The sequence below is a fragment of the Saccopteryx bilineata genome, chromosome 4 (genome assembly GCF_036850765.1).
Source record: "Saccopteryx bilineata isolate mSacBil1 chromosome 4, mSacBil1_pri_phased_curated, whole genome shotgun sequence".
Taxonomy (NCBI): domain Eukaryota; kingdom Metazoa; phylum Chordata; class Mammalia; order Chiroptera; family Emballonuridae; genus Saccopteryx; species Saccopteryx bilineata.
Window position 1 is genome coordinate 154,692,947 of NC_089493.1, and position 20,322 is coordinate 154,713,268.

The 20,322-nt window shown below is 51.8% G+C and overlaps 1 protein-coding gene across 1 annotated transcript in view; it reads left to right on the top strand.

Annotated features, from left to right (window-relative positions):
- The first annotated feature begins 19,752 nt into the window (after positions 1-19,752).
- Positions 19,753-20,322, top strand: part of UNC5A (unc-5 netrin receptor A) — a 56,633-nt gene continuing 56,063 nt past the window's right edge. The window contains exon 1 of the mRNA XM_066272288.1: positions 19,753-20,088. Within this exon, the coding sequence (XP_066128385.1) occupies positions 20,019-20,088 (70 nt within the window). The 5' untranslated portion in view covers positions 19,753-20,018. The remainder of the gene's footprint in view (positions 20,089-20,322) is intronic.

Consider the following 20,322-nt stretch of genomic DNA (forward strand, 5'->3'; position numbering starts at 1 on the left):
AAGTTTCTGGGAAAACAGGTCTTCTTCTTCTTACATTGGACATCTGGAAGAGATCTTCATTGTTCTCCTGAATTATGTGGTGTATGAGGGCAGCCATTTTGCTACCAGGAAGCAATAGCCTAGAGATGCTCAAGGGAGGCTCTGTGAGAAGCCTGAGGCAAAACTCACAACATGGAAGTCAGACCAGAGCAATGGAGAGAAGCAAGGTCTAGTGACTTCTTTGGAGCTGCTGGACCAAGCCTCGCCTGATGCTAATACTATCTGCAGACTAAAACTATATATTAATAGCTCAATAGACTTCCCCATGATATAACCAAGTGACCTGTATTTTCCTGTCACTTGCAACATTAAGCAGTCTAACTAAAACTCTCTGTGAGCTGGACCAGACAGAGAAAAGATCAGGAAGGATTGCTCAAGGGTCAGGAAGACAAAATTCTTCCAAATGATGTGGGAGGTAGAAGTATATCCACCACCCACCTACCTGGTGCTAAGAACGCTTCAGATAAAGCCCAGGCTGAGAAGGCAGATGAATTTTTTGTTATTATTAGTCTGGACAGGAACAAATGTTGGCTATTTGGAATTTGATTAGTCACCAATTCCATTCAAGTTCACAAATGTTTCCTGAAAGTCAGTCATATAGGGACACCCTGCCAAGTGATGGAAGACACACGTGCTACCAGGACAGTCCTCACAGCGGGGAGCTCCCGGTTAGGTGAAGAAGATGGACTCAGACAAAACTCAGTGATGCAAACAGGACAGGGATAAATCCTGGCATTGAGATATGACCCACAGGCCCTGGGAGCCCGGAGACAGGATGGTGCAGGAAGGCAGGACCCAGGGATAGGGTGTCACCTCCACCCAGAGACAGTGTCTTTTTCCAAATTGCACAAAAACACCTTAGGTTCTAGAATGGTCACAGGTGCCAAGAGCATTGGGGGAACAGTGTCTCCACACCTATCCCTACCAAGTTCTCCAGACTCTACGTTCCCCAAAGTGTGGAGTGAGGACTATGGCAGGACTGGATTTCAGGAGGCGCTAGGAATGGAGTCAAGTCACACCATCTCACTCAAATGAGAGAGTTACTCCCTATGCCGTTCCCTCTGAAACCTCCCACGGACGGACGGACGGACGAAGCCTCAGTTTGGTTCCTGCCTTGAACTCGCTGACCACTCCTCCCGGCAGAGAGAGCAGGCCTCACCATCCTGCCTTCCACAGGCAACAGGCTCTTGTTCAAACTTCCTCACACTGTTTTATTTTTGTGGCATTTATTTTAACAGTTGTCTTCTATTTATGGCAAGCAATATTGGCTTTCCATCTATGACAGTGATAAAAATCTTCCTTTTACATTTCATTTCTTATGCTTTTTAAAGGTGGCTGGTTGAAAGACAAATAACAGATAGGACAAGTGGGACACAGATATGACCAAAACTGTGAAGATAGGCTGCGAATGACCCAAGTTCAAAGAATATTACTTGCATGAATGCTGTTTGCCTGTGGTGTGAGGGAAATACAGCCAGAAGCTGAGCAGGCAGAAACCCCCGCCCTCATGAAGTTTACAGTCTAATGGGGACAGGTAGGCAGGAGGGCATCACCAAAATAAACACAACATATTTTGTGTTAGAGGGCGATCAGAGACCTGCTTGCGTGCAGGGACGGGCTGCAAACCCACTGGGGCGAGCTTCCCTGGGAGGGGCAGCAGGCACAGGCTAGAAGGGGAGACTGTGGCTTCGCAGATGCCCCAGGAAGGGTCGCAGCAGGAGGGAGGAACAGAAGAACCCGGTCATGCCGCCATTTCTCCTAGCTGAGGCTGGGTTTGGAGACTCCTGCTGGTCATGATGACACACCGTAGGAAACCCCATATCAAGGCACTGTCCCCTTTTGTTCAGAATGAAACAGCAAAACAAGGTGTGCAGAAATGAGAGGTGTCGCTTAGAAGGTAACCCCCAGGGCATAGCAGAGTCGCTGCAGCTTTACCCTGGCCCTACACTCTGCATAGGAGTGGCCCATGCTGGAACCAGGGCCCAGCACAGACCCTGTGAGGCTCTGAAATCATCACCTTCTGAGTCATCAAGGTGCCATTGACTTGTAATCAATAACAGTATGGGGTGCTAAGTGCACTTATTATTCCACTTATTTGAAAACTGGTCATCTGTCTATGGTCCAGCAGCCTGGTGGGTAGCAAAGCCAGGAGTCAGAACCATGGCTTCCCAGATTGTGAGCTGTCTGCTTCTGGGCAGGTTCCTTTATTCATTTGAGCATCCATTTCCTTGCATATGAAATGGAGTAACACATTGAATGAGGTCACTTGTACTGCTCTGGGCATGAGTGGCCAGTCAATAATTGTCCTGTTCTTCCACATACCTGTGTGTTAACAGAACATCCCAAATCCCTTCCTCAAATGGGAGCTGGCAGGAGGAGGAGATGGCCAGGAAACCCACACATTTATTCAACAAGTCCGTATTAGTCCACGCCAGACACTGCTCCGGTCACTGGAAGTACGGCAGCAAACAAAACAAAGATGGATAATTTCCTGCTTCTGTGGGAACATGTCATCAAAGCAACACAGGAAATTTCAGCTTGTCACAGGGAGCCAACTCAGATTAAGCATCTGGGAAGGCTTTGCAGAAGAGGGGACACTGGAGAGAAAAGGGGTGACCCTTGTAAAGGTTTGGGGGGAGAGCACTCCAGGCAGAAGGCAGAGAAAATGTCCTGGGAGTTGTCTTCAAGACAGAAAGAAAATCAGTTGCTGGGGAGAGAGGGTCCTGGGAGCAGAAGAAGGGCCACCAACCTGTGGGAGAGGCATGGGGGGCGGGGTGCCCTGTGGGCCAGGGTGTATGGGAAGGCCTGCAGTCCCCACTGGGCCCCTCTGACTGCATCTTTAGAAACCCCCATTTGAGTGAGACCCTGGGCTCCCACCTGCCAGGGTGGGTCCTGTCTGCTGCGCTCCACTGCCTCTGGGGTCAGAGGCATCTTTGACCAGACCCTCGGGGCACCTGCATGCTGGTTGAATTTCGCTCCCTGAATCTCAGCTCTCCTCTGGGTTGGAAGAAATGTCGCAGTTTGCACAAGGGGGGGATGATGGGAGGGAGAGAGTGAAGTGTGTCTGCTGGCACCAGAATCACAGCAGAAGCCAATGCTGGAAACCGTCCCAAGTAGTTAGAAATTAAAATAATAAAAGAAAACTGAGCATATGGAGTTTGTAAAGTGCCGTCCATCTTCAAGGAGGGACATGACTTGCTCAGAACGCACTGGAAAGGTAGGGTCTGGGAGGCTGTGTCCATGAGGTAAGGATGGGCATTCGCCTCCCAGGTGGGGATGAGAGTCAGGGGCATGCACTGCTCTGGGCCAAGCAGAGTGTGAGAATCCCCTTTGGGTTGTGCTTTTGGAAGAGGCAAAGAATGTCCTCTATGACCCCTTTATAACTACAGAGAAGTCCCCAGTTCTCCCAGCCCAGAGAATGCTTCCTTCTCCCAGCTCAACCCCAAACTTATCTTTAATTATTTCTCTTCTGTATCCAACACCAGAGCAGTCCCATGTGCTCCAAAACAAACCCAAATCCAGCTGCTTCTCACCTCCTCCCCACCTTTACTCGAGTCCAGCAGCTGCTTCTGCCCATTTTCCCACCACCTCTCTTTCTACCTGGTTTAGTGTATCGCCCCCACAGTCAACAGATGGATGTCTTCTCCAAAGGCTTTTCATCCTATTTAGGAAAAAAATCACAGCTCTTCCCCATGGCCTTCGGGTCCTGCATGATCCAGGCCCTACCTGCTCTCAACGTCACTGGTCTTTTTTCTGTCTCTCAAACAGGCCAAAGTAAATCTGCCTCATGGCCTTTGCACATGAAGTTCCCTCTGCTGGGAACAATCTTTTCCTGCCCTTTTCATGATCAGCGCCTCATTCAAGTTTTATCTTAACTGCCATTTCCTCAAAGAAGCCCTCCCTGGTCACCTCATGTAGAAGGACACCTATCCAATTCCTTCTGACATCACTCTATTGCTACATAACCAATCACTATCTAAAATTACCTTGTTTGTTTGATTTGTTTCTCTACCATGTAAGCACCAAGAGCTCTGTCTGTCTTCTTTCCTACTGTGTCCCCCACACCTGGAATAGTGCTTGGGTCAAAGTAGACCCTTCACAGACATCTACCAGACGTGAACTGAGTAAATGCCAGAGCCACCTGGTTTATGTGGCCATCAGCTGGGTGTTTAGGTAACGCCACACACAGACTTGTAATTGCTGAGCGGCAAACATCATCTCAGTCGGGCAGAATTCAGGAGATTCTGGGGGAGCCATGTGTTGTGAGTCAGGGCACTGCAGAGTGAGCCCGTTCCCAGTCACATCGCCAGACACCCCAGCATGTGTTGAGAGCTCCCATCCAGACAGAGCAAGAAACCAAGCAAGAAAACTTGGCTTGCAGCTCCTGGAGTTGGGAGCCCACCTGGGAGGTCCAGGTGCCTCCCTCCACCCCAGGTTCCCAGGAGTCCCCTATGCCAGAAAGCCCAGCTGGCAGAAGCTGGGAAGGTAAGCTGGCTAGAAGATACAGGCAGCAGGGCGAAAGGGGACAACAGGTGTCCTGTGAGCACCTTTGTGGTAGAAGACCTGGCCCGTCTGTGTGCCCTGAGGACCCTTGAGGGCTCTTGAGTGCCTGGGTGCGCAGAGGTGGTGGCATAGGCACAGGCAGATGCCCATGATGGAGGAGAAGAAAGGACCTGTCCGGGGGTGGCTGGCCCTGTGGAGTGGAGTGGAGGGTCCCCTCCCTGCAGCCCTCCTTCTCTCCTCCTCCATCCTTCCCTCCGTCTGGCTGCTCCTCTCCTGCTCTGATGCACACTGGCCTCCACAGATGAAGTTTCCTGGCTGTGCCAATCTTGCTGCCACCTGTTCGCACTGTGCTGGAGCCAGCACAGTGGCTCAGCTTCAAACCCGGAGCAGCTGGGGAGCGGGTGCCAAGCCTCCTCATTTCCCTTGCTCCCCTCCTTTGTTGCAGCGGCAGCAGCTTGGGCTCCAGTCACCTGCTGTCAGCTGGGCAGCCTCTTCTTTCCCCCGTCACACCCCCACCAGACCCTTTCAGTCCTCCTCAGGCCTCCGCCCTTCATGGTCAGGCTGCACGGTCAGGGAACAGGCAGGGGTGTTCGCTGTCACCCTCACCACCCCGCCTGTCCCTACACCCCGCCCCGACTCTCAGTCCCCTTCCCTTTCCCCACTTCCTGTGAGGTCCCCCAACTTCCTATTCCCAGTAGCTTCTGCAGGAACTCCAGACAGAAGGACTGAAGCTGGGACTGGGTCTGAGAGAGCCAGGACGGGTCCTGTTTTACCTGCGAGTCACCTGCAGGCAGAGCCAGTTCTAAACCTCCGGGTGCAGGAGGACTCTGGCACCTCCTGCACTGGCAATCCAACGTGCCAGAGGCTGAGTCGCAGCCCTGCTCCTACAGCTTGCTGATTGGCCGCATGCCCTTGGCAAAGCCCCGCTGAACTGCAATGTCCTTGGGTACCAAGGCGTTAGGCCACCCTTGCCCACCTCACAGAGTCACTGAGAAGAACACACAGAGGGCTGGTGTCCTGAACTCCTTCGATGACAAGGTAGGGATATCATTAAACATGCGTGGAACAGAGACATGCCTGTAAAGTACTGCGCTGCCGAGGAACCGGTGTTGCTTCCTCATGGGATGTAGACCGGCCCCCAGAGAGGGGCCGGTGTATGTGGCCACGGCATGTGTATGCCCAGCTTCTGGGAGAAAGATGCAGGCTGGGTCTGTCTTTGGAAATACTAGCTCCAGCTAAGGATGCTTCTTATGGCTGAGAGAAAAACATCAGAAGATAGAGCAAGACACAGGCAGACAGACAAATAAACACAGAGGAGATACCAGGTGAGGCGGATGGATCCCCTGATGGGAACAGACAGGCAGCCTCTGGGTTCGACTAGCCTGGGGCCTTTCTCTGCTTCACCAGGATCCTGCCCTGCCTCCTGCCTGAGGTCATAGCTCTCACAGGCAAGGACCTGTGGGCACAGGGGCAGTGTCCTCACATGCACACATGGTACTCACACAGCTGTCTCTTGCAGCCATGGAAGGGCAGGAGATGGGGTGAGAATGGGGTAAGGGAATGTCGGGATCCGAAAAATTCTGAGACTCTACTGAGAAGGAATAGTCTCTGGCATTTGGGGGAAGGATCTTCCCTTGGCACAAATTACCTGTGGAATAAGGAAGTGTGCCCTTGTTGGTGATAGTCATTTTCACAGGTGGGGGGGGGGGAGACTTAACTGGGGGTGAGTCATCAAGGAGGAGCTAAGGAGGCTGGTGGAGAAACCAGTGTGTGCTCAATGTTGTCAAGGTGTATCTTTCCCTAGGCCAGAACTGGGGCTCCCACACTGCAATTGGTGCAGGTGGGCTGAGCTGGGCTGAGGGGCACCAGCTCTGGCAGGGTGTGGACAAGGAGGGGCTCAGGCTGGCAGCCCCACTTTCTCTGTGCCCCTACCATGCCAGACTGCTCTTTTGACAATGATCATCAGATCTGTCTCTTCCCTGCTTCTCTCCCCCTCCCATGGCTTCCCATTGCACACGTAATGAAGCTCACATTCTTTCTACCCATGACTCACAAGAGCCCAGGATCTGCCCTGCCTACCTCTCCAGTCTGATGTCCCAGCTCTTCCTCACTCACCACCTTCCCTCTGCACCATCCTTATTGTTCCTTCAACCCAGTCCTATCTCAGGGCCTTTGCACTTGCTGTGCTCTCTGCCTGGGACACTCAGATCGCCAGTTCTTGCCTTAGTCCCTTTCTGCTCTTCATTTAGGTCTCAGCAGAGAGGGCTTTCCACATCCTAATTAGTACCCTCCTTCCTCCAGACTCTATCACGTCTTCTTGGGATTTGCTCATATGTTTTCTGCATAGCACATAACCCCTATGTAAAAATATTTTCTTTGCGTGTTTTTGGTCTGTCTTTTCCCTCTAAAATACAAGCATCTGTCTTGTTTGCTGCTGTTTTTCATTGCCTGGGGCACAGGAACACAATTGGCATTTAATAGATTCCTCCATGAATGGGTGAATCACAGAGGAAGAAGCTGAGTGGTGGCCTGGGCTGTGTGTGTGTGGGGGGGGGGTATGTGCCCAAGAAACTGAACAGGACAGAAGACTATGCAGCTGGAGGATGGACCAGGACCAGAGAGATCTCCGAAAGGCTCCCAATGCCAATGCCCATTCAACCACAAGTTTCCTCGGTTTACCTCATTAATATTCATCGCCTGCAGCTGGTATATTATTAGCCCCATTTAACAGATGATGCAGCTGAGGCCCCAAGTGTCCAAAATCACACTGCTTATAAAAAAGAGTATGGTTGTGACTCCACATCCCACACTTGTTTCTCTGTGGCACAAGCCTCTCTCCTCTGTGGGACTCCCTTCTTAGGGAGGCTTTTGTCAATGGGTAGCCATTAGCCACACCAGGCCCTCAGGTTGACAGATGACTAATCTTACCTGAAAGGGAGTATCTACTGTATAAATCCCAGCTTAAGTCCCAAGATTGATTCTCATTGGTACAAACCGGGGTCCAACCTAAACCAGCCTGTATAGAAGCCAGGACTGGAAGACTCTGATTGGCCACCCCTGGAGCAGGGGTGGGATTAGCTCTGACTGAACCATAGGCACTGAGTGGTGATGGTGAAGGTGCTACAAAGGAAAATGGGCTTCTGCTGCCGGAAGAGGGCCTGGGAGCCCGGCTGGCAAATAACAGCCACTCATGACAAGACCGATGGTGGCATCCTCCCCCTTTCAGCTGGCACTGCGGAGCAGCACTCTAGGGCTGCAGCTCCAGGAAGCTCCATGCTGCAGCAGCCTGCAGAGGCTCAGAGAAGGCCACTTCCCTGGGCAAGCATTGACTGGAGCGTCTGTGAGAGTTAAACAGAGTTGTTCCATGAATGTGGTCTGAAAACAGTGAAAACACCCTTCAAATGTTTGAGAGTGTCCTTAACGTTATTTTAGAAGGGAGTGGTGTGGAGAACTACAGGGTTCTGGAACTGAAAGGGGCTTGGAAATCATGCTCCCTCCCCCTTTGTAGGTATCACAAGGCAGCCAGAGGAATGAACTTCAGATAGAGATCTTATCCTGTCACTGCCCTGCCTCAGGCCTCCCCAGCTTCCAGTTTCTCTGGGAATAGTCCAGGTTCCCCTCCCTGTCTCAAGGGCCCCTGGGGTCTGGTCCCTGCCCCCACTCCGACTTCACCCACCTCACCCTCTCTAGCCATCCTCATGTCCTCCAGCTCTGATGCCCCTCCATTGGGTCACACAAACACACCAAGCTCATGTCCTTCTTGGATGCTTTGCATTTACTGTTCCTTCTGACCAAAATACTTCTCCCCAAATCTCCAAATAGCTGCCACTTTCTCATCACTTTGGTCCCCACTAAAACTTAATCTTCACAGACTCCCCTGGCCATGGTAGGTACGCCACACCTCCCTGCACTCTCCCAGTTTACCCATTTTATATTCTCCACCAGCTAGAATTATCTTGTTGGTTTATTTGTTGGCTTAATTATTGCTAGTTCTTTTCCTGCCTGTCACCACCACTGGGATAACCAGGCCCAAGAAAACAGGATCTACACATAGTAGGGCCTTGCATACAGTAGGGGATCAAGAAATATTTGTTGAATGAATGAGTGTATGAATGGTAGGTAGGTGGGTGGTAGAGTGGTTGGGTGGATGAGTCCATGGCTGGGTGGGTAGGAGGGTAGAGGGGTGGATGGGTGAGTGGATGAGTGAATAGGGGGATAGATAACTGGGCTGAGCTCATGCCTTATCTAGTCCTGCCCTCATTCTCTCACCTGTTCTCGTCCTTAAAAAAACATTTGCCTCTTACTTCCTTTAGAGTAGGAATTGATTTGGAGCTCTGGTAGCTAAAGACCCTCCAGACCCTGACTTCACACAAGCTCACTGCGATCTTAGGACCACTTGCTCTAGTTGCTGAATTCACCTGACTTCAAAGCCCATTGAACTGATCATTAGGAAGTTAATAAAACCCCTTTTCCTACAAGTGCACACTTCTGCCTTTGCCTGCTCCTTGCTACCTATGGGCTGGGTCTGCGGTCACTGTTGCCAGGAGCTGGAAGAGAGCTCACTGACCCTTGCCTGGCAGCTACACAGGCAAGCTTAGTCCTCATAGCAGCCTCCAGGGAGGTGTGTCACTCAGGCCCTGTCCCCCTAAGGGCTGTTATGGAAGGTGGGAAGTGGAAAGTGGCCTGTCTTTTTGTGGACGCTGCACCTGAACTGGGGGCTGTGAGGTTGGCATGGGGTGGCTGCCAAGGTGGTGCTGTGGCAGCCTCACACTCAGACAGCCTTCTGCAAGCTGGCCTGGTGCTGGTGTCTCAGTGACAGGCTGGAGGAGGGAAGGGGCACTGCTGTGACCTTGGCTCACTCTGATCGCTGAGCAGAAACAGGATCCAGGGAAACATTCAGGCAGGTCGGGCAATGACCCTGTCAGGAACAGGATGGACCCACTGGGCTGAGACCATGTTCAGGGGACACCCTGATGCATGTCCTGGCCATTCTTAGCATGATGTCCCAAGAGCAAGGGAAGTTCCTCTCTCTATTTGGAAAAATTCCATCTCAGTGAAATCTCATTTTTTTTTTTTTTCTGAAGCTGGAAACAGGGAGAGACAGTCAGACAGACTCCCGCATGCGCCCGACCGGGATCCACCCGGCACGCCCACCAGGGGCAACGCTCTGCCCACCAGGGGGCGATGCTCTGCCCATCCTGGGCGTCGCCATGTTGCGACCAGAGCCACTCTAGCGCCTGAGGCAGAGGCCACAGAGCCATCCCCAGCGCCCGGGCCATCTTTGCTCCAATGGAGCCTTGGCTGCGGGAGGGGAAGAGAGAGACAGAGAGGAAAGCGCGGCAGAGGGGTGGAGAAGCAAATGGGCGCTTCTCCTGTGTGCCCTGGCCGGGAATCGAACCCAGGTCCTCCGCACGCTAGGCTGACGCTCTACCGCTGAGCCAACCGGCCAGGGCCTCAGTGAAATCTGATTGAAGGAAACATCAACTCCTCATATCATTGTTGATGTGTGTTGGGGGAGCACACTGCAGAAAGACACACAGTGAGATGCCATGTTGCAAAAATCTAAAATTAAGCAAAATTATGTCTGGTTATATGAACATGCATACCTGTGTGCATGCAGAGAGAGGCGCAGAAGGCTACATGCCAAGCTTCCACTAGTAGTTCCCTTCTTGGAAAAAACCTGAGATTTGAAGGTGAATTATTTGTAGCCTTTTTTTTTCTTTTTTACAAAAATAGGGTATTCATGTTATATATGTGAAATTTAAAATTAATTTAAAAAGATGTTTCAAGGATGTAATTTAACGTGTGAGGGCCAGCCCTCCCCTGGAAGGATGTGGCATGAAGGGTCATGGTAGGGCACGGAGGGTCCCCGCTGGCGTAGGAGCTCCCCCACCCCCCACGCCTCCACCCCGCGCGAGGACTTGACAAACCCTTGGAGCTTCCCTGCGACAGGGCACCTCCCGCTGCCTTCCCACACTTGACCCTCCTTGAAGCTCCCCGCTGAGGTGGCTGGGGCAGACCAGGACTCAGTCCCGGGACTCGGGGAACAGGGAGAGGGGAGGCCGGGCCTGAGGAGGCAGAGCGCTCCGCTCCGTGATCCCACTGCGCCGCCGCGCCATCGGGGCTGCAGTATCTCTGCTTCCTCCAGCCCCGCCCGCCGAGTGACAGCGTCCGCGTGCTCTTGCGAGGGGGGTTGTTTTACTAACCAGATAGATAAAGCATCTCTCTTTCTAATTACCAGTTTAATTAACCTTGGCACACAGTATGTACCACCCCCGGGGGGCTGAGTCAGAGCTGCCACGCTGGGTGAGCATCACCCATCTGCTGTTCCCTGCCTTCAGCTGGCCCGCAAGAGACCAGGGCAATGGGCTCTGAGGGCAGGGGTGGAGCAGAGGAAAAAGTGGGTAAGGGTTGTCAGGAACCTCTTAGGAGGGTCTTGCTGTGGGTTCTGGATTACAATAAGGCTGCCTCTTCAGCAGCCCTTCTGCAAGCGAACCTGTGCAAGGTTGCTACAGAGAACTCAGCCTGGACCACCCCACTTGTGTCTCCCAAGTGCCTGCAAGGTAGCAACGTGCCCTGGGAAAAGCTTGGAACCAACCAGAAGACTTTGTTCAGCTGTTACTTACTGGGAAGTGATGCTATAGGTGCTTCCTTAAGTGCCCCCGGCCACAGTTTCTTCATCTGTAAAATGAACACAGTACTGCGTAGGACAGGGGGCAACTTATGAGGTTTAATTAAGAGAACAGAGGTCCAGGTGCGTTGTAAATTAAATCCATTCATTCATTCATGCATTCATTCATTCGGCACCCTTATGGAGCATTCACGATGTGTTGGCAAGTCAGCAACAGTGAATGGGAGGAATTTAGAGACTGAATGTCTGGGTGACATGTGCACACACACGTGCGAGCACACTCACTCCTTCCTGACCAGTCACCCACCCACATTCAGCACACACTTCACAGACACTTGCACACCACACATGGAAACACACATTCTCCTTCACAGCCACGAAAAGAACATGCAGCATCTCAGAAACACGCCTACATACATGAAGATGCTGCGTGACTCCCCTGTTCTCCAGAAGCATGAAGCTCAGGATGTCACATTGCTAGGAATTGAAGAGGCTCCGGTAAAGGGGTTTTTCTATATTTACTTATTTGAAAGCTTATTAAAGTCCTCACCTAGTTTCCTCTTCACTAACGCAGTGTCATTGGAGCCTCCTGGTGTCTGTGTGGGAGGTGAGGATGGGAGCCCGTGCATCTGCGAGTGTGAGAGAGAAGCCTTTCTGTTCATTTGCATGTGGGGTGCACTGGCATGTGTGTGTCTGTGTGTGTCCGTGTCTGGGTGTGGAGGGGTGTTATGCTTATGCTCCTTAGAACTTTCCTCGATCTATTGTATTATGTTTCTCAACCTGTTTTACGCTATCACCCCTATAAGGGGCCTAGTAGACATTTTTTCCTAATTGCCCCTCTCTGAAATTGTGATACCACAGACACACTGTATATCTGGTTATGTATTGAATATAGATCTGTGCTTTATAGAGAGAAAGTCAATTTTTTTTTCACCCACCTCCACCCCTAAAAGAGCCAGTGTCTTCCCCTTTGAGGCAATATTGCCCCTATTGAGAATTCATAATGTAGAGCAAGAGTTTCTGGTTCTAAGAGCCTATGACCCTGACATCATGTGCCATGATTCCAGTCTTGAGAGCCCAACTGGAACCCTCTGAAAACGCATATTCCTGGGCCCCACCTGGAGATCCCATAGTAGGCTTGGGAAGGAGTCCAGAAACCCAGACTTTAGCAAGCTCCCAGAGGACTCTGATACCGTGGCTAACGTCGGACTCTGGGGAGGAAGGGAGTTTAGAACAATCAGGGACCTCCTAGTCTGAGGGGAGAGCATGTCTGAAGCCTCCACCCAGCCCTAGAGAACTTGGAATCAACCACAAAGGCTAGGGCCCTGGCTATCATGGGCCCCCTGTGTTAGAGCTGCCCCAGAGATTTGGCAGCTGGGCTAGAGCCTATCCCACTGACCAGGACTGAGAGAAGCATGATGAAGAGTGTGTCCCCAAGACCAGGACCATGTGGCTGGAGCCTGGAACACTGACCCAAGGTGCCTGCACCCCATTTTCCATTTGTTTGATAGAGGCACAGATGACCCTCTCCACCTCCCTTCTGGAAGTCCTCCCTTCCCCCCAGTCCTGGGGTCTCAATGTGCTCAGTACTGGGGGAGGAAGCAGTTTAACTTGCCCTGCCCATTGGATCAACCCTCGAATTGGAACTGGAGCTTCAAGCTGTCAGGAGTTGGAACCCTGTCTGGGAGTTGCCAAGGAGCTGGTAACAAAATCAATAAAAAATAAAGACCCCCTACCTGACCTTGCTCTTTGTGGGGGCCAAAAAAAGGCTCTGCCCCCTTGGAGGACTGGACCAGTGCTAAGCCCCAGCCTTGGGTGTCTGAGTGATCATAACATAGAGGACCAACTGACTTGCTGTGAGTAGTGGTTCAGCAAAGGGTCACCACCCCAGGGCAGATGGGAGCCTAGAAGAGGGAGAGAGAGAGGCCATCGTTGTGGCTGAGGAATGGGGTGGGCTGGTGTAGAAGTGAGTCAGGGCATGATAGCAGGAGAGAAGGAGGTGAGATGATCATGGGCAGGAGATGGAGATAGAGGGGACCTGGAGAAAGAGCCGGGAAGGGAGCAATGTGATCTGGTGGGAAAGCCAGGAAGGCATCCTTCTCTTTCTCTTAAGCTTTTAAATGTATCAGAGCATCTTGCTAATTGTTCATCTCCCAGAGACGCTAATGAAATTAACTCTGCAAAATGCTCATCAGGTCATCTGCAGAGGGCACGGTGCCAGGTTTCCATTTGGTCCATTCCTGCTCTCCTCCTCCTCAGCTCCTCCTGCCCATTTCTGACAATTTCCCGCCCCCTCCTGTTCACAAGGCCCCTCAGCAGGGAACACCTCACCTTCCAACCTGCCTGAGAGTGCCCAGTAGGGACACTAGAAATGGGGGTTGTGTAGCCAGGGAAACCTGAGAGTCTGAGATGCCATGAAGCTCATATAGCTGGAAAGGTTGTCTCTGAGTGTATTTCTCTGTGTGCGCATTTCTGAGCACGCGTGCATGCACGTGTGTGTGTGTGTGTGTGTGATAGCGCATATATCATAGAAGCACATATCTCTAATAAAACCATTTTTGTTAGACTGAACATTCTTGCAATCATTCAGCCCACATTTCTAGAGAACCATCTAGATTTAAATCTTTGTTCTATCCCTAATTAGCTGAGTGGCTTTAGATAAGTTATAATTACATCCCCTCACTGTGCCTCAGTTTTTGTATCAATACAATGGAAACGATAATTATATCTACTTCATAAGAGTCTGTGAGAATTGAAAGAGATAAACCAGGTAAGGAATTTAGTCCTGTGCTGGGCGAAGTGAGGGTTCAAGGAATGCTGGGCACTGTCCATAGTCCTGAAGGCTACCAGAGGAACTCTCAATAGCTGTGCTGAGGACACCGGAGACCCAGGCACGAAGCTCTCAGTAGCTCAAGGCATCATGGAGAATGGGGATGTGAATAGTCTGTGCAGGAAAGAAGTGGGGGTATGTGGAAGTGATTTACATGTATGGAAATATATACAGAGAACTCATAAATTTTTTTTTCTCTTTCTGAAGCTGGAAACGGGGAGAGACAGTCAGACTCCCGCATGCGCCCGACCTGGATCCACCCGGCATGCCCACCAGGGGCGACGCTCTGCCCACCAAGGGGCGATGCTCTGCCCCTCCGGGGCATCGCTTTGCTGCGACCAGAGCCACTCTAGCGCCTGGGGCAGAGGCCAAGGAGCCATCCCCAGTGCCCGGGCCATCTTTGCTCCAATGGAGCCTTGGCTGCGGGAGGGGAAGAGAGAGACAGAGAGGAAGGAGGGGGGGGTGGAGAAGCAAATGGGCGCTTCTCCTATGTGCCCTGGCCGGGAATCGAACCCGGGTCCCCCTCACACCAGGCCGACGCTCTACCGCTGAGCCAACCGGCCAGGGCCTCATACATTTTTATTGATTGTGTTCAGTTACCAGCATGGAACTGTGTGAGTTAGGTGTGGGAAGTGCACATTTATCTCAGGAGTAGAGACTTTGTGGGTGTTGTCACACTGTGTGTGTATGTGTGTGTGCACATGTACGTGTGCATGTGTTTGATTCAGGGTATTGGGGTTGGATGTTGTGGCTCTAGGTGCAGAACAGACTGGTCCAGAATGGTGGGGGGATCTTCTGAAGGAATTTGTTTCTAGTTCTCTTTTCCCTCTTAACCCCTGCACATTCTTCACTCTCATGATGACCCACTGTCATTCCACCCTAACTTACATCAGGGAGGATATCTATGTCTTCTCCCACAGTCTGCAGCTTCCTTCTATGGATAGCACTGAGCTTTGCAAATAGTAGTACTGGCCAATTCCTGCCCTTTCTTGGGAGAGGCTCTAGAACAGGCAACTATGAAGGATATTCTGTATCATTCTTTCAAATGCAAATGAAAGAAACTCAAATTGGGCTTAAATATCAAAAAGGAAAGTGTATAAGTTCATGTAACTGAAAAAGCAGGGGCATATCTGAGAGCTTCAGGAGCAGCTGGATCCAGGGTTATTGTATGATGAACCAGGGCTCAACATCTCTCTTCTCCAGGATCTTCTCTCCTCTGCTCAGACTTTACCCTCAGACACATGTTCCTCTCATTATGACAGCTCCAGGATATCCTTTTCCCTGCTCCAAGTCTAGAAAGAAAGACAGTCTTTCTCTTCTTAGTTCCAACAAGTCCTAGAAATTAGCTCCAGTTGAATGGCTTTGATCACATGGGCACTCCAGAAAGAATCCCTGTGCTCCATGGGATAGCAGCTGCTGAGTGGCCAGACCTGAATATTCTCTGGAACTGGGTGGTAACATCACATGATCTCGTGCACTTACAGTGGGGATGGTGACCCTTAGAGAAAAGATGGGGAGATGCTGCTTCTAAAAGATAGAGACTGGATGTTGAGCTGTGGGAAGGTTTAAATGCTGGGATCAGGGAAAGGACCATCAAGAGCCAATGTGGGGTTGCTAAGAGCAAGTCCTGCCTGCTGAACTAACTTTCTGTTTGAGTGGGTTTTTGGCCTGGTGGATCAGGGCAATGCTGGATGCTCCTGAGTCTGGGGCTCCGCAGGGCATTTCTATTTATTTTGTGGATGCAGCAGTGAGATGTGAGCTCAACAATGGTGAGCTCAACAATGGTGCAGTTAGAAATTTCCCCAGTGGACAAAAAGAGAAGCTGACTTACTGCCCTTGTGCCACTCACAAGGTAGCTTGGAGTGTGACCTGCTAGGCTCTGTCCTTGGTCTTGGCCTCTGCCACCTATTTAGTAAGGACTTGGTTGAAAATATGGAAGACTTCCTAATCTCATCTGAGAATGCCTGGAAGCTGAAGAAAATAGCAAATCCTCTGCCTCCACACCCTGAAAAATTCCATATGGAAAAGAGGTATTCATTGTAATACAATGGAATAAAATAGAATTGGGATGAAATAAAGTCTCTGCATTTAAATTCAGAAAACCAGTGCTTCAGTGATAGATGGAGAGCACCCAGTGGTTGGCAACACTTGTGGCAGAGACCTAGGGCAGTATGCTTCCAAGTCAGTCTTAAGGTCACTGGCAATTAGAAGTAAGTAGAAATAGCCACGGGGGGGGGCGGTGTAGTTGGGAAAAGTTCAGATGATTAGGTCCCTCCCAGATATGGTACTGGGATAAGTCAGGACCTAGAGATTTGCATGTTAACCAGCATCACAGGAGCTTCTGGCATATTTCCAAGTCAGTGATGGCCTCACCACAGGCTCTAAGTTCCCCCAGTCCAGTTGGCATTAACAGTGTAATGTTACAACCAACAAGTGATTGGGACACTGCTTATGCATCAGGCCACATGGGCAGGAGATGTACCAACTTCCTTCAAGAGGTGACTTCAGAGGAGCAGCCATGCTGGAGAGCACCATGCTGGAGAGCCACCCTGCTGCTGTGCCAGGGACAGAAGCAGAAGTGTATGGTCCAGAGGGAGAAAATTCAGAATAGACCCAGACATTGTGTTCTGAAGTAAAAGAAGAAAAAATCTTCTGAAATAACAGAAGCAAAAGAGAGCAGACATGCTTGGTATGGATCCAGAAAGTGAACCCAAAGAGAAACTCCTGGCCAGCAGAATGGTTGCAGATGAAACCTACATTCTGTCACTGGGATATTGCAAAGGGACTATAGATTCTTGTTGGCAGGTACTACCTAGATGGGGTCTGACCCCTCCCTTTCTTCAAGTCTGGGGCTCAAGGCCTCCTCCCCCAATGTCAGGAGCCCTCCTTCCATTTGGCCATCTACCTTCAGGTCTGGGATAGGTCCTTCCGGGCAGCCCTCCTGATTCTTAAGCAGATTCAGAGAAACTTGTACAATCCCATCTTTGTAAGGACATCCTGCCCCTTTGCCTGACACTCCCTGAGTACCACTTGGAAGGGGACAGCAGAGCCGAGATCTGCATAACTAAAAGGAACCAATGTGCGAAGCTCTGGGGACAGTGTTCCAAGGAGTAAAACAAATAGGAAGTCCTGACAGTGGGGATGAGCTTGGACACTGAAGAAACACAAGGGTGGCCACATGGCCTGGACAGAGGTAGGCAGGGCAGGTCATGCTGGGCTTGAAGACTGTGGCCATCATGAACACCACTGTTGATGTACTTCAGCTGCTGCTATCCAGGCATATGGGAGGATTATACTTTCTGGCCCTCTTGGGTTTGGGCTGGGGCCAGTTCTGGTCAATGAATTGTGAGTGGAAGTGACATGTGTCATTTCTGGGCTGAGGCATTGCTTGTGGTGGATGTACCCTTAGAGCTCCTTTCTCCTCTTCCTCACTGACCAACAGTGTTCCAGACAATGGCTGCTTTGTCAGCCTGGGTCAGCGAGTGAGGATGATCTGGAACAGCAGACTCATGATGGACAAATAAGAAATCAACCTTTGTTGATTTAAGCCACTGAGATTTGAGGACTGTTTGTTACCATGACATACCTATTCTATCCTGACTGCTACACAGCTAAAGAGACAGAACCAGAGAAGTAAACAGATCAACCAAACTGAACAGAAGTCTGTTTACTTTCCTGTACCCCAAACCTCATTTCCAAATTTTAATCCTGGAGCAGAAATTGCAGTAGGAGGAAATGTAAGGAGCATGGACATTGACATCAAACTTCCCAGGGACCCATCTCGGCTAGCCCTGAAATCACTGAATAAGGTTGGCCCGAAGCATAAGGCACTTCCCTTCTCTCAAGCCTGAGTTACCTCGTCTATATAATGGGGATATAATGTTTATTTAACAGGACTGTATGTGAAGAACAAACCAAATAAAAATGTTTAAACAGACAGAGCAGAGACCAGCACACACCATTATGATATTATCTCATAATCCAGTCCCTAATCTCAGTCTTTCATCCTCAGACACCTCCTGCCAGTATCCAAACCCCAGATCCTAATTAGTTCCCTCTTTTCCTGGGAGCCCCAAATGCAGGTTGTGCTCCTGTTCTACCTCATCTGCTACCTCTTCTTTGGGAGCAGCTCCCCTTAAAACACACGCACGCACGCACACACGCACACACACACTCCAGTTGGCTAAATCAGCTCCTCCTGACACATAGGTACAAGTAACCCCCTAAGAAGAGTTCAAAAACCAGAAGCTGATACATAGTTGTGGACATTTTCATCTGGGTTCACAACAGGTTTCAATATTTTTGTTTTTCAGTTAAAGATTTTGAATCAGAAGATTTCACATATAATGGCTTCTACTGAGATCTATGGAAGAAAAATGGAAAGATGTGGCCAGTACTGGGCCATATTCCACCCACCCACCCACCCCAACTGGCACCTGGAGCAGAAGAGCCACTTGTTCCTTTCCATGTAACCCCATGCCCAGTCTCCAGTGCTGGCGCTTCCTCCTTGGCGCTGAACCCGGGGCCTGTAGATCTGGTATCTGGACATTAGCTGATATTTCTTTATAGTAGAGTTAAGAGAAAAGCAAAAACATTTCTTAACCCTTTTCTATCAATAGTGGGAAACAAAAGACAGACCGAGAGAGGGCCTCGTGTTTCAAGAAATATAGTAGACTTCTTATCTTTTTGTGGAAGCAAAGACCATTCTTATATCGTCCAGCGTGCAGCACCAATTTATATTATCGCCCCGCGCTGTAGGCGTTTTAGTTTGCGACCCTGCTTTCACCCTTCTCATCCCCTTCCCGACCCAGTATAGGACCCTCTCTTTTTCTGACCACTAGCTCGGCGCACATGGTCGCTTTTCTTTGTCTTTCAAGGCAACCCTCTGTTTATTTTAACCTGATTAGGGAATGGGGGTGGGGAACAGAAGATTCCAGCAGCGGTCATTGCTGAAGGGTTTTGGAAGAAAACAGGACTTGCCCAAGGTCAAAGAGCTAGAAGGCAAAAGCGCCTAGACCCTACCCCAGGTCTCTCTAGTTTCCAAAGCCCAGCTGGTTCCTTCACGCCCAGATCTCCTGCGCTGCACGCGCTCGGGGAGCTAACACCGCGCACCCAGTCAGATATGCTGCGCCTTGGGGTTGTTTTCTTTAGGCGAACGGCGCTGTGGGGTTAAGGAAACCTTGGGTAACGTTGGGTTACGTGCTTGGGACTGAGGGTGGCCCCGAGCTTGGCCTGCCAGGGAGGGCATCTCTGCGAGCCAGCCAGGAATCCGGCGCTCTCCCGCAGTCCCCCATCCAAGCCGCGGGCTGGTGGCATACCGGGGTGCGCTGACGGCTTCGGAGCGCGGCCAGGAGGCGGGAGTGGGGTGGAGTGGAGAGACAGAACTGCAGCGGAACCTGTCCCAGGCACCCCTACCCCGGGCCACTCTCTGCAGGCTGGCGCTGCGCCGGGGTCGCCGCGGCTCTGGGCCCCTCCCGAGCCACCTGTGTGCAGACTGGCGGGCCCATTAGAGACCGGATCCGAGAACCGATCCACTCCGGGTTTCAGACTTCTGGCCTTGTCCCTGGGGACCGCACGGTGGTGGGAGGCCTCCCCGCCCACCACCCCAACTTCTCCCCGAGGGAGTCTAGGCTGGCGGTGGCCCGGGCGCGGGGTGACTCTGCCCCTCCTTCCTCCCCCCGCCCCGCCCTGCCGTCGCCCCGCTCCGTTATTCCAGTCCGGGTTTTGCGGCGCCCGCCGGCCCGCTCCCGGGCTGCGGGTTCCGCGCGGCGGCTGGCTGCTTGCGCGGCGCGGCTGGCGCTGCGCTCCGCCCCGGCTGCATTGCTGCGCTCCGGGTGCCCAGGGGAGCCACGCACCGCGTGCGCCCCGTTGCCGGCCGCCCAGAAGCAGCGCAGTCTGCTGGCATGGGCCCCAAGGGCGCCCCGGGCTGGGGCTCTGGGCTGAAGCGCTAAAAGCCAACCTCGGGCCGGCGGGGCCCCGCTCCCGGCCCGTCCGCCTACCCGCCCACCCGCGGCTATGGCTGTCCAGCCCGGCCTGTGGCCAGCGCTCCTGGGCATAGTCCTCGCCTCCTGGCTCCGCGGTTCGGGTGAGTCACGTGCACGCTCTGGGGAGGCTTTCGGGAGACAGTGCGCGCTAACGCTCGCTGCTCTGGGGAGGGGTCCCTGACCCGCGTTGCCGGACCCTGTTAGGAACCCCCCGAGGCCGAACTTTGCAAGGTGGGACGCGGGGGCTGCCTCTCGTTGCTGCGCAGCTTCCTTGCGCGCTTCCCCGGCAGCCTGGTTCTGCCAAGTCCAGGAGCAGCTGTCAGCACGCGGGGCTG